General features: G+C 55.7%; 1 protein-coding gene across 2 annotated transcripts in view; it reads right to left on the reverse strand.

Annotated features, from left to right (window-relative positions):
- LOC138649265 (Wilms tumor protein 1-interacting protein homolog) overlaps positions 1–11,357 on the reverse strand; it is a 49,288-nt gene extending 37,931 nt beyond the window's left edge. The window contains exon 1 of one of the 2 annotated variants that reach the window (XM_069739504.1): positions 10,228–11,357. In XM_069739504.1, the coding sequence (XP_069595605.1) occupies positions 10,228–11,131 (904 nt within the window). In that variant the 5' untranslated portion in view covers positions 11,132–11,357. Of the gene's footprint in view, positions 1–9,488; positions 9,534–10,227 lie in introns of those variants that run through there. The other variant, XM_069739505.1, reaches the window with a different exon arrangement.
- Positions 11,358–12,921: the final 1,564 nt, after the last annotated feature.

The following is a 12,921-nucleotide window of genomic DNA, read 5'->3' on the forward strand; positions in this document are numbered from 1 at the left end:
TATGGTCAGTGGGGTCCTCTCTCTCCTGTAGAGTGTAAGCTCTTATGGTCAGTGGGGTCCTCTCTCTCCTGTAGAGTGTAAGCTCTTATGGTCAGTGGGATCCTCTCTCTCCTGTAGAGTGTAAGCTCTTATGGTCAGCGGGGTCCTCTCTCTCCTGTAGAGTGTAAGCTCTTATGGTCAGTGGGATCCTCTCTCTCCTGTAGAATGTAAGCTCTTATGGTCAGTGGGGTCCTCTCTCTCCTGTAGAGTGTGAGCTCTTATGGTCAGTGGGGTCCTCTCTCTCTCTCCTGTAGAGTGTAAGCTCTTATGGTCAGTGAGGTCCTCTCTCTCCTGTAGAGTGTAAGCTCTTATGGTCAGTGAGGTCCTCTCTCTCCTGTAGAGTGTAAGCTCTTATGGTCAGTGGGGTCCTCTCTCTCTCTCCTGTAGAGTGTAAGCTCTTATGGTCAGTGGGGTCCTCTCTCTCCTGTAGAATGTAAGCTCTTATGGTCAGTGGGGTCCTCTCTCTCCTGTAGAGTGTAAGCTCTTATGGTCAGTGGGGTCCTCTCTCTCCTGTAGAGTGTAAGCTCTTATGGTCAGTGGGGTCCTCTCTCTCCTGTGGAGTGTAAGCTCTTATGGTCAGTGGGGTCCTCTCTCTCCTGTAGAGTGTAAGCTCTTATGATCAGTGGGATCCTCTCTCTCTCCTGTAGAGTGTAAGCTCTTATGATCAGTGGGATCTTCTCTCTCTCCTGTAGAGTGTAAGCTCTTATGATCAGTGGGATCCTCTCTCTCTCCTGTGGAGTGTAAGCTCTTATGGTCAGTGAGGTCCTCTCTCCTGTAGAGTGTAAGCTCTTATGGTCAGCAGGGTCCTCTCTCTCTCCTGTAGAGTGTAAACTCTTATGATCAGCGGGGTCCTCTCCCTCCTGTAGAGTGTAAGCTCTTATGGTCAGTGGGGTCCTCTCTCTCTCCTGTAGAGTGTAAGCTCTTATGGTCAGTGGGGTCCTCTCTCTCTCCTGTAGAGTGTAAGCTCTTATGGTCAGTGAGGTCATCTCTCTCCTGTAGAGTGTAAGCTCTTATGGTCAGTGGAGTCCTCTCTCTCCTGTAGAGTGTAAGCTCTTATGGTCAGTGGGATCCTCTCTCTCCTGTAGAGTGTAAGCTCTTATGGTCAGTGGGATCCTCTCTCTCCTGTAGAGTGTAAGCTCTTATGGTCAGTGGGATCCGCTCTCTCCTGTAGAGTGTAAGCTCTTATGGTCAGTGGGGTCCTCTCTCTCCTGTAGAGTGTAAGCTCTTATGATCAGTGGGGTCCTCTCTCTCCTGTAGAGTGTAAGCTCTTATGGTCAGTGAGGTCATCTCTCTCTCCTGTAGAGTGTAAGCTCTTATGGTCAGTGGAGTCCTCTCTCTCCTGTAGAGTGTAAGCTCTTATGGTCAGTGGGATCCTCTCTCTCTCCTGTAGAGTGTAAGCTCTTATGGTCAGTGGGGTCCTCTCTCTCCTGTAGAGTGTAAGCTCTTATGGTCAGTGGGGTCCTCTCTCTACTGTAGAGTGTAAGCTCTTATGATCAGTGGGGTCCTCTCTCTCCTGTAGAGTGTAAGCTCTTATGGTCAGTGAGGTCATCTCTCTCTCCTGTAGAGTGTAAGCTCTTATGGTCAGTGGGGTCCTCTCTCTCCTGTAGAGTGTAAGCTCTTATGGTCAGTGGGGTCCTCTCTCTCTCCTGTAGAGTGTAAGCTCTTATGGTCAGTGGAGTCCTCTCTCTCCTGTAGAGTGTAAGCTCTTATGGTCAGTGGGATCCTCTCTCTCCTGTAGAGTGTAAGCTCTTATGGTCAGTGAGGTCATCTCTCTCTCCTGTAGAGTGTAAGCTCTTATGGTCAGTGGAGTCCTCTCTCTCCTGTAGAGTGTAAGCTCTTATGGTCAGTGGGATCCTCTCTCTCCTGTAGAGTGTAAGCTCTTATGGTCAGTGGGGTCCTCTCTCTCCTGTAGAGTGTAAGCTCTTATGGTCAGTGGGTCCTCTCTCTCCTGTAGAGTGTAAGCTCTTATGGTCAGTGGGGTCCTCTCTCTCCTGTAGAGTGTAAGCTCTTATGGTCAGTGGGGTCCTCTCTCCTGTAGAGTGTAAGCTCTTATGGTCAGTGGGGTCCTCTCTCTCCTGTAGAGTGTAAGCTTTTATGGTCAGTGAGGTCCTCTCTCTCCTGTAGAGTGTAAGCTCTTATGGTCAGTGGGGTCCTCTCTCTCCTGTAGAGTGTAAGCTCTTATGGTCAGTGGGGTCCTCTCTCTCCTGTAGAGTGTGAGCTCTTATGGTCAGTGGGGTCCTCTCTCTCCTGTAGAGTGTAAGCTCTTATGGTCAGTGGGGTCCTCTCTCCTGTAGAGTGTAAGCTCTTATGGTCAGTGGAGTCCTCTCCTGTAGAGTGTAAGCTCTTATGGTCAGTGGGGTCCTCTCTCTCTCCTGTAGAGTGTAAGCTCTTATGGTCAGTGAGGTCCTCTCTCTCCTGTAGAGTGTAAGCTCTTATGGTCAGTGGGGTCCTCTCTCTCCTGTAGAATGTAAGCTCTTATGGTCAGTGGGGTCCTCTCTCTCTCTCCTATAGAGTGTAAGCTCTTATGGTCAATGGGGTCCTCTCTCTCCTGTAGAGTGTAAGCTCTTATGGTCAGTGGGGTCCTCTCTCTCCTGTAGAGTGTAAGCTCTTATGGTCAGTGGGGTCCTCTCTCTCCTGTAGAGTGTAAGCTCTTATGGTCAGTGAGGTCATCTCTCTTCTGTAGAGTGTAAGCTCTTATGGTCAGTGGGGTCCTCTCTCTCCTGTAGAATGTAAGCTCTTATGTTCAGTGGGGTCCTCTCTCTCCTGTAGAATGTAAGCTCTTATGGTCAGTGGGGTCCTCTCTCTCTCCTATAGAGTGTAAGCTCTTATGGTCAATGGGGTCCTCTCTCTCCTGTAGAGTGTAAGCTCTTATGGTCAGTGGGGTCCTCTCTCTCCTGTAGAGTGTAAGCTCTTATGGTCAGTGGGGTCCTCTCTCTCTCCTATAGAGTGTAAGCTCTTATGGTCAATGGGGTCCTCTCTCTCCTGTAGAGTGTAAGCTCTTATGGTCAGTGGGGTCCTCTCTCTCCTGTAGAGTGTAAGCTCTTATGGTCAGTGGGGTCCTCTCTCTCCTGTAGAGTGTAAGCTCTTATGGTCAGTGGGGTCCTCTCTCTCCTGTAGAATGTAAGCTCTTATGGTCAGTGGGGTCCTCTCTCTCTCCTATAGAGTGTAAGCTCTTATGGTCAATGGGGTCCTCTCTCTCCTGTAGAGTGTAAGCTCTTATGGTCAGTGGGGTCCTCTCTCTCCTGTAGAGTGTAAGCTCTTATGGTCAGTGGGGTCCTCTCTCTCCTGTAGAGTGTAAGCTCTTATGGTCAGTGGGGTCCTCTCTCTCCTGTAGAGTGTAAGCTCTTATGGTCAGTGAGGTCATCTCTCTCCTGTAGAGTGTAAGCTCTTATGGTCAGTGGGGTCCTCTCTCTCCTGTAGAGTGTAAGCTCTTATGGTCAGTGGGGTCCTCTCTCCTGTAGAGTGTAAGCTCTTATGGTCAGTGGGGTCCTCTCTCTCCTGTAGAGTGTAAGCTTTTATGGTCAGTGAGGTCCTCTCTCTCCTGTAGAGTGTAAGCTCTTATGGTCAGTGGGGTCCTCTCTCTCCTGTAGAGTGTAAGCTCTTATGGTCAGTGGGGTCCTCTCTCTCCTGTAGAGTGTGAGCTCTTATGGTCAGTGGGGTCCTCTCTCTCCTGTAGAGTGTAAGCTCTTATGGTCAGTGGGGTCCTCTCTCCTGTAGAGTGTAAGCTCTTATGGTCAGTGGAGTCCTCTCCTGTAGAGTGTAAGCTCTTATGGTCAGTGGGGTCCTCTCTCTCTCCTGTAGAGTGTAAGCTCTTATGGTCAGTGAGGTCCTCTCTCTCCTGTAGAGTGTAAGCTCTTATGGTCAGTGGGGTCCTCTCTCTCCTGTAGAATGTAAGCTCTTATGGTCAGTGGGGTCCTCTCTCTCTCTCCTATAGAGTGTAAGCTCTTATGGTCAATGGGGTCCTCTCTCTCCTGTAGAGTGTAAGCTCTTATGGTCAGTGGGGTCCTCTCTCTCCTGTAGAGTGTAAGCTCTTATGGTCAGTGGGGTCCTCTCTCTCCTGTAGAGTGTAAGCTCTTATGGTCAGTGAGGTCATCTCTCTTCTGTAGAGTGTAAGCTCTTATGGTCAGTGGGGTCCTCTCTCTCCTGTAGAATGTAAGCTCTTATGGTCAGTGGGGTCCTCTCTCTCTCCTATAGAGTGTAAGCTCTTATGGTCAATGGGGTCCTCTCTCTCCTGTAGAGTGTAAGCTCTTATGGTCAGTGGGGTCCTCTCTCTCCTGTAGAGTGTAAGCTCTTATGGTCAGTGGGGTCCTCTCTCTCTCCTATAGAGTGTAAGCTCTTATGGTCAATGGGGTCCTCTCTCTCCTGTAGAGTGTAAGCTCTTATGGTCAGTGGGGTCCTCTCTCTCCTGTAGAGTGTAAGCTCTTATGGTCAGTGGGGTCCTCTCTCTCCTGTAGAGTGTAAGCTCTTATGGTCAGTGGGGTCCTCTCTCTCCTGTAGAATGTAAGCTCTTATGGTCAGTGGGGTCCTCTCTCTCTCCTATAGAGTGTAAGCTCTTATGGTCAATGGGGTCCTCTCTCTCCTGTAGAGTGTAAGCTCTTATGGTCAGTGGGGTCCTCTCTCTCCTGTAGAGTGTAAGCTCTTATGGTCAGTGGGGTCCTCTCTCTCCTGTAGAGTGTAAGCTCTTATGGTCAGTGGGGTCCTCTCTCTCCTGTAGAGTGTAAGCTCTTATGGTCAGTGAGGTCATCTCTCTCCTGTAGAGTGTAAGCTCTTATGGTCAGTGGGGTCCTCTCTCTCCTGTAGAGTGTAAGCTCTTATGGTCAGTGGGGTCCTCTCTCCTGTAGAGTGTAAGCTCTTATGGTCAGTGGAGTCCTCTCCTGTAGAGTGTAAGCTCTTATGATCAGTGGGGTCCTCTTTCTCCTGTAGAGTGTAAGCTCTTATGGTCAGCGGGGTCCTCTCTCCTGTAGAGTGTAAGCTCTTATGGTCAGCAGGGTCCTCTCTCTCTCCTGTAGAGTGTAAACTCTTATGATCAGTGGGGTCCTCTCTCTCCTGTAGAGTGTAAGCTCTTATGGTCAGTGGGATCCTCTCTCTCCTGTAGAGTGTAAGCTCTTATGGTCAGTGGGATCCGCTCTCTCCTGTAGAGTGTAAGCTCTTATGGTCAGTGGGGTCCTCTCTCTCCTGTAGAGTGTAAGCTCTTATGGTCAGTGGGGTCCTCTCTCTCCTGTAGAGTGTAAGCTCTTATGATCAGTGGGGTCCTCTCTCTCCTGTAGAGTGTAAGCTCTTATGGTCAGAGGGGTCCTCTCTCTCCTGTAGAGTGTAAGCTCTTATGGTCAGTGGGGTCCTCTCTCCTGTAGAGTGTAAGCTCTTATGGTCAGTGGAGTCCTCTCCTGTAGAGTGTAAGCTCTTATGGTCAGTGGGGTCCTCTCTCTCCTGTAGAGTGTAAGCTTTTATGGTCAGTGAGGTCCTCTCTCTCCTGTAGAGTGTAAGCTCTTATGGTCAGAGGGGTCCTCTCTCTCCTGTAGAGTGTAAGCTCTTATGGTCAGTGGGGTCCTCTCTCTCCTGTAGAGTGTGAGCTCTTATGGTCAGTGGGGTCCTCTCTCTCCTGTAGAGTGTAAGCTCTTATGGTCAGTGGGGTCCTCTCTCCTGTAGAGTGTAAGCTCTTATGGTCAGTGGAGTCCTCTCCTGTAGAGTGTAAGCTCTTATGGTCAGTGGGGTCCTCTCTCTCTCCTGTAGAGTGTAAGCTCTTATGGTCAGTGGGTCCTCTCTCTCCTGTAGAGTGTAAGCTCTTATGGTCAGTGGGTCCTCTCTCTCCTGTAGAGTGTAAGCTCTTATGGTCAGTGGGTCCTCTCTCTCCTGTAGAGTGTAAGCTCTTATGGTCAGTGGGTCCTCTCTCTCCTGTAGAGTGTAAGCTCTTATGGTCAGTGGTGTCTTCTGTCTCCTGTAGAGTGTAAGCTCTTATAGTCAGTGGGTCCTCTCTCTCCTGTAGAGTGTAAGCTCTTATGGTCAGTGAGGTCCTCTCTCTCTCCTGTAGAGTGTAAGCTCTTATGGTCAGTGGAGTCCTCTGTCTCCTGTAGAGTGTAAGCTCTTATGATCAGTGGGGTCTTCTCTCCTGTAGAGTGTAAGCTCTTATGATCAGTGGGGTCCTCTCTCCTGTAGAGTGTAAGCTCTTATGGTCAGTGGGGTCCTCTCTCCTGTAGAGTGTAAGCTCTTATGATCAGTGGGGTCTTCTCTCCTGTAGAGTGTAAGCTCTTATGATCAGTGGGGTCCTCTCTCCTGTAGAGTGTAAGCTCTTATGGTCAGTGGGGTCCTCTCTCTACTGTAGAGTGTAAGCTCTTATGGTCAGTGGGTCCTCTCTCTCCTGTAGAGTGTAAGCTCTTATGATCAGTGGTGTCCTCTGTCTCCTGTAGAGTGTAAGCTCTTATGATCAGTGGGGTCCTCTGTCTCCTGTAGAGTGTAAGCTCTTATGGTCAGTGGGGTCCTCTCTCTCTCTACTGTAGAGTGTAAGCTCTTATGGTCAGTGGGGTCCTCTCTCTCTCTCCTGTAGAGTGTAAGCTCTTATGATCAGTGGGGTCCTCTCTCTCCTGTAGAGTGTAAGCTCTTATGGTCAGAGGGGTCCTCTCTCTCCTGTAGAGTGTAAGCTCTTATGGTCAGTGGGGTCCTCTCCTGTAGAGTGTAAGCTCTTATGGTCAGTGGGGTCCTCTCTCTCCTGTAGAATGTAAGCTCTTATGGTCAGTGGGGTCCTCTCTCTCTCCTATAGAGTGTAAGCTCTTATGGTCAGTGGGGTCCTCTCTCTCCTGTAGAGTGTAAGCTCTTATGGTCAGTGGGGTCCTCTCTCTCCTGTAGAGTGTAAGCTCTTATGGTCAGTGAGGTCATCTCTCTTCTGTAGAGTGTAAGCTCTTATGGTCAGTGGGGTCCTCTCTCTCCTGTAGAATGTAAGCTCTTATGTTCAGTGGGGTCCTCTCTCTCTCCTATAGAGTGTAAGCTCTTATGGTCAGTGGGGTCCTCTCTCTCCTGTAGAGTGTAAGCTCTTATGGTCAGTGGGGTCCTCTCTCTCCTGTAGAGTGTAAGAGCTTATGGTCAGTGGGGTCCTCTCTCTCCTGTAGAGTGTAAGCTCTTATGGTCAGTGGGGTCCTCTCTCTCCTGTAGAGTGTAAGCTCTTATGGTCAATGAGGTCCTCTCTCCTGTAGAGTGTAAGCTCTTATGGTCAGTGGGGTCTTCTCTCTCCTGTAGAGTGTAAGCTCTTATGGTCAGTAGGGTCCTCTCTCTCCTGTAGAGTGTAAGCTCTTATGGTCAGTGGGGTCCTCTCTCCTGTAGAGTGTAAGCTCTTATGGTCAGTGGGGTCCTCTCTCCTGTAGAGTGTAAGCTCTTATGGTCAGTGGGGTCCTCTCTCTCCTGTAGAGTGTAAGCTCTTATGGTCAGTGGGGTCCTCTCTCTCCTGTAGAGTGTAAGTTCTTATGGTCAGTGGGATCCTCTCTCTCCTGTAGAGTGTAAGCTCTTATGGTCAGTGGGGTCCTCTCTCTCCTGTAGAGTGTAAGCTCTTATGGTCAGTGGGGTCCTCTCTCTCCTGTAGAGTGTAAGCTCTTATGGTCAGTGAGGTCCTCTCTCTCCTGTAGAGTGTAAGCTCTTATGGTCAGTGAGGTCCTCTCTCTCCTGTAGAGTGTAAGCTCTTATGGTCAGTGGGGTCCTCTCTCTCCTGTAGAGTGTAAGCTCTTATGGTCAGTGAGGTCCTCTCTCTCCTGTAGAGTGTAAGCTCTTATGGTCAGTGGTGTCCTCTCTCCTGTAGAGTGTAAGCTCTTATGGTCAGTGGGGTCCTCTCTCTCCTGTAGAGTGTAAGCTCTTATGGTCAGTGGGGTCCTCTCTCCTGTAGAGTGTAAGCTCTTATGGTCAGTGGGGTCCTCTCTCTCCTGTAGAGTGTAAGCTCTTATGGTCAGTGGGGTCCTCTCTCTCCTGTAGAGTGTAAGCTCTTATGGTCAGTGTGGTCCTCTCCCTCCTGTAGAGTGTAAGTTCTTATGGTCAGTGGGGTCCTCTCTCTCCTGTAGAGTGTAAGCTCTTATGGTCAGTGGGGTCCTCTCTCTCCTGTAGAGTGTAAGCTCTTATGGTCAGTGGGGTCCTCTCTCTCTCCTGTAGAGTGTAAGCTCTTATGATCAGTGGGGTCCTCTCTCTCTCCTGTAGAGTGTAAGCTCTTATGGTCAGTGGGGTCCTCTCTCCTGTAGAGTGTAAGCTCTTATGGTCAGTGGGGTCGGTCTTGCACTGGGAAATGACAGTACCCAACTGTGACCCCCGAGCAGGCATGTGGGGTCTTCAGCACATCGATCCCATGCACCCCTCAAGATGCTCCATAATGATGGACATTTCTCACCTCATGCATGACTGCGGCCTGTGTTTGGATTTTGACAGGTCAGCGGGGTCAATGAGGCAGAACCCCAGATAATCACTAAAGAGACCCCAAAAATCTGCTGTTACAAGATGATGAGTGTTGGAGGGGTCCACAGAAGCCCCCAACAAAAGAACAAAAAGTCAGTCACATGCACATCACGTCCGGTCACTGCAGCCGGCGTCGCATCAGCTCTGCTCCATCTCTAACGGCGCCGCAAGTAGGACACAAGGGACGGAGAGCGTCAGCTCCAGAGCGCAACACCGCGAGACGCTGCAACGAGGGAAACAAGGCCGACCAATCAGATCTGCGCAAGTGGCCACCGCCGGGCAACGTCATGTGTCAGATCAGAGCGCAGTCGTCACCAATGACGAGCGAGAGACGACACGGCCGGAGATGAAGCCCGGTGCACAAAGGGTTACACAGGCCGGCGACGGGACCCTCCGTCCTCTCCCTGCACCCCCCCGTCCCCTCAGTCCTCCGGACACCCCCCGTCCCCTGACAACCCCGTCCCCTGAAACCCCCATCCACTCAGTCCTCCGGACACCCCCTGTCCCCTGACACCCCCGTCCCCTGAAACCCCATCCCCTGAAACCCCCATCCCCTCAGTCCTCCGGTCCCCCAGACACCACCATTTCCCCAGTCCTCTGGACACCCCGGTCCCCCCTGCCCTCCGGACACCCTGGTTCCACAGACACCCCCGTCCCCTCAGTCCTCTGGTCCCCCGGTTACCCCAGTCCTCCGGTCCCACAGACACCCCCGTCCCCCGGACATCCCTGTCCCCTCAGTCCTCCGTCCCCCCGTCCTTGGGTTTTACCGAAGTACTCTTTCATGTGTATCTCCAGGGTCAGGGCCTCCAGCCTCCTCCGGTTGCCCCAGTTCTCTGGTCCCCCCTGCCCTCCGTCCCCCGGTTACCCCAGTCCTCCGGTCCCCCCCGGTTACCCCAGTCCTCCGGCTCCCCCCGGTTACCCCAGTTCTCCGGTCCCCCTGCCCTCCGTCCCCCGGTTACCCCGGTGTCCCCCCCCCTTCCGTCCCCCGATCCCCTCAGTCCTCCGGTCCCCCCCGCCCCGGCTCTTACCGAAGTACTCCTTCTTCATGTGCATCTCCAGCTCCCGCTCCAGGGTCAGGGCCTCCAGCCTCCTCCGGTTACCCCCGTCCCCTGGTTACCCCAGTCCTCCGGTCCCCTCAGTCCTCCGGTCCCCCCCGGTTACCCCAGTCCTCCGGTCCCCCCCGGTTACCCCAGTCCTCCGGTCCCCCCCATCCTCCGGTCCCCGGGCTCTTACCGAAGTACTCCTTCATGTGCATCTCCAGGGTCAGAGCCTCCAGCCTCCTCCGGTTACCCCCGTCCCCTCAGTCCTCCGGTCCCCCCTGCCCTCCGTCCCCCCCATCCTTCGGTCCCCCTCAGTCCTCCGGTCCCCCCCAGTCCTCCCCCGGTTACCCCAGTCCTCCGGTCCCCCTGCCCTCCGTCCCCCGGTTACCCCGGTCCCCCCAGTCCTCCGTCCCCCGGTCCTCCGGTCCCCCCTGCCCTCCGTCCCCCGGTCCCCCCTGCCCTCCGTCCCCCCCATCCTCCGGTCCCCCTCAGTCCTCCGGTCCCCCCCCGCCCCGGCTCTTACCGAAGTACTCCTTCTTCATGTTTATCTCCAGGGTCAGGGCCTCCAGCCTCCCCCGGTTACCCCAGTCTTCCGGCCCCCCCCGGTTACCCCAGTCCTCCGGTCCCTCCAGCCTCCCCCGGTTACCCCAGTCCTCCGGTCCCCCCCAGGTTACCCCAGTCCTCCGGTCCCCCCCAGTCCTCCGGTCCCCCCCGCCCCGGCTCTTACCGAAGTACTCCTTCTTCATGTGCATCTCCAGCTCCCGCTCCAGCTCCAGGGTCAGGGCCTCCAGCCTCCTCTCCGCCGGGCTCGGGCCGCTCTCCTTCCCGGGGGTCACCTGGTAGGGCAGCTTGAAGCGGTGCAGGGTGGCGGAGCCGCGGGCCGAGCTGTAGCCGTACGAGGCGGTGGCGGGCTCGGCCGTGAGCTGCTCGTGTCGGGGGGGAGAGTGCGCCAGCAGCTTGTAGCCGCCGAGCTCCGCGCCCTCCCCCGGCAGCGCCTCCTCCTGCAGCCCCGGCGCCAGCATGGAGGAGCGGGGCGAGGGCCCCATGGAGCCGCGGGAGCTCCGGGAGCTGTGGCTGGAGATGCTGGAGCGCGGGCTGGCCAGGGTGTTGGCGCGGCCGTCCTGCAGGCTGCGGCCTCCTCCTCCTCCTCCCCCGCCGCCGTCCGCCGCCGCCTCCCCGGGGCAGTAGCTGGAGCGCGGGCTGCCGTGCCGCTGGTCGTAGCCCAGGCTGATGCCGCTGGTGCGGGCGCTGCTCGGCTTGGAGCCGCCGTCGTGCAGGCTGGCCCGCGGGCTCGAGTGCTTGCTGGTGTCGCTGGCGGTGCTGGCGTAGCTGGAGCGCGGGCTGGGCGCCTCGTACTGGGCCAGGCTGCAGCGGGGGCTGGACAGGCGGCCGAGCTCCGGGCAGGCGGTGCTGGAGCGGGGACTGCTGCCGCCGCTGCTCCCGGGGTACATGCCCGGCCGGCCCGGGTAGCAGGGCAGCGCCACCTCCGCCTCCTGGCGGCTCCGGTACGGCTCGGCCGGGCAGTGGTAGAGCTGGAGGCCCGCGCCGTTCAGCCTCCGGGGCCGGCCCTCCTCCAGGCACAGCTCGTCCATCAGCCGGCCCACGTCCTCCTCCTCCGGATACTGCTCCATGCTGGCGAGGGGGGAAGCTTCATCCCAGCCCGGGCTGCGAGGTGCGGGGCTCCGGGGGCGGCTGGGACCCCGCCGGGCGGAGGAGAGGGCAGCAGGGAGGAGAGGGCAGCAGGGAGGAGAGGGCAGCAGGGAGGAGAGGGCAGCAGGGAGGAGAGGGCAGGGGGCGGGCGGACTCTTTTCCTGCTGCCGCCGCTGCTCTTCTGTGTCTGCGGCTCCCGGACAGGAATGTGCGGAGGGAGACGGCGGTGCGACGTCACGGAGGAATGTGCTGCGGCGGGATCAGTGCGCCAGAGCGTCGGGACCTGAGAGCAGCCCCAGAGAGACCCCAATGTATCCCCCCACAGAGGAGACCCCAATGTACCCCCCACAGAGGAGACCCCAATGTATCCCCCCACAGAGGAGACCCCAATGTACCCCCCACAGAGGAGACCCCAATGTATCCCCCCACAGAGGAGACCCCAATGTATCCCCCCACAGAGGAGACCCCAATGTACCCCCCACAGAGGAGACCCCAATGTACCCCCCACAGAGGAGACCCCAATGTACCCCCCACAGAGGAGACCCCAATGTATCCCCCCACAGAGGAGACCCCAATGTATCCCCCCACAGAGGAGACCCCAATGTACCCCCCACAGAGGAGACCCCAATGTACCCCCCACAGAGGAGACCCCAATGTACCCCCCCACAGAGGAGACCCCAATGTATCCCCCACAGAGGAGACCCCAATGTATCCCCCCACAGAGGAGACCCCAATGTACCCCCCACAGAGGAGACCCCAATGTACCCCCCCACAGAGGAGACCCCAATGTACCCCCCCACAGAGGAGACCCCAATGTATCCCCCCACAGAGGAGACCCCAATGTACCCCCCACAGAGGAGACCCCAATGTACCCCCCACAGAGGAGACCCCAATGTATCCCCCCACAGAGGAGACCCCAATGTATCCCCCACAGAGGACACCCCAATGTATCTCCCACAGAGGAGACCCCAATGTATCCCCCCACAGAGGAGACCCCAATGTACCCCCCACAGAGGAGACCCCAATGTACCCCCCACAGAGGAGACCCCAATGTATCCCCCCACAGAGGAGACCCCAATGTATCCCCCACAGAGGAGACCCCAATGTATCTCCCACAGAGGAGACCCCAATGTACCCCCCACAGAGGAGACCCCAATGTACCCCCCACAGAGGAGACCCCAATGTATCTCCCACAGAGGAGACCCCAATGTATCCCCCCACAGAGGAGACCCCAATGTATCCCCCCACAGAGGAGACCCCAATGTATCCCCCGCAGAGGAGACCCCAATGTACCCCCCGCAGAGGAGACCCCAATGTACCCCCCGCAGAGGAGACCCCAATGTACCCCCCGCAGAGGAGACCCCAATGTACCCCCCGCAGAGGAGACACCAATGTATCCCCCCACAGAGGAGACCCCAATGTATCCCCCCACAGAGGAGACCCCAATGTACCCCCCCACAGAGGAGACCCCAATGTGTCCCCCCACAGAGGAGACCCCAATGTACCCCCCACAGAGGAGACCCCAATGTACCCCCCCACAGAGGAGACCCCAATGTACCCCCCACAGAGGAGACCCCAATGTATCCCCCCACAGAGGAGACCCCAATGTATCCCCCCACAGAGGAGACCCCAATGTATCCCCCCACAGAGGAGACCCCAATGTACCCCCCACAGAGGAGACCCCAATGTATCCCCCCACAGAGGAGACCCCAATGTATCCCCCCACAGAGGAGACCCCAATGTATCCCCCCACAGAGGACACCCCAATGTA

This window comes from Ranitomeya imitator, chromosome 9 (assembly GCF_032444005.1).
Source record: "Ranitomeya imitator isolate aRanImi1 chromosome 9, aRanImi1.pri, whole genome shotgun sequence".
NCBI classification, from domain to species: domain Eukaryota; kingdom Metazoa; phylum Chordata; class Amphibia; order Anura; family Dendrobatidae; genus Ranitomeya; species Ranitomeya imitator.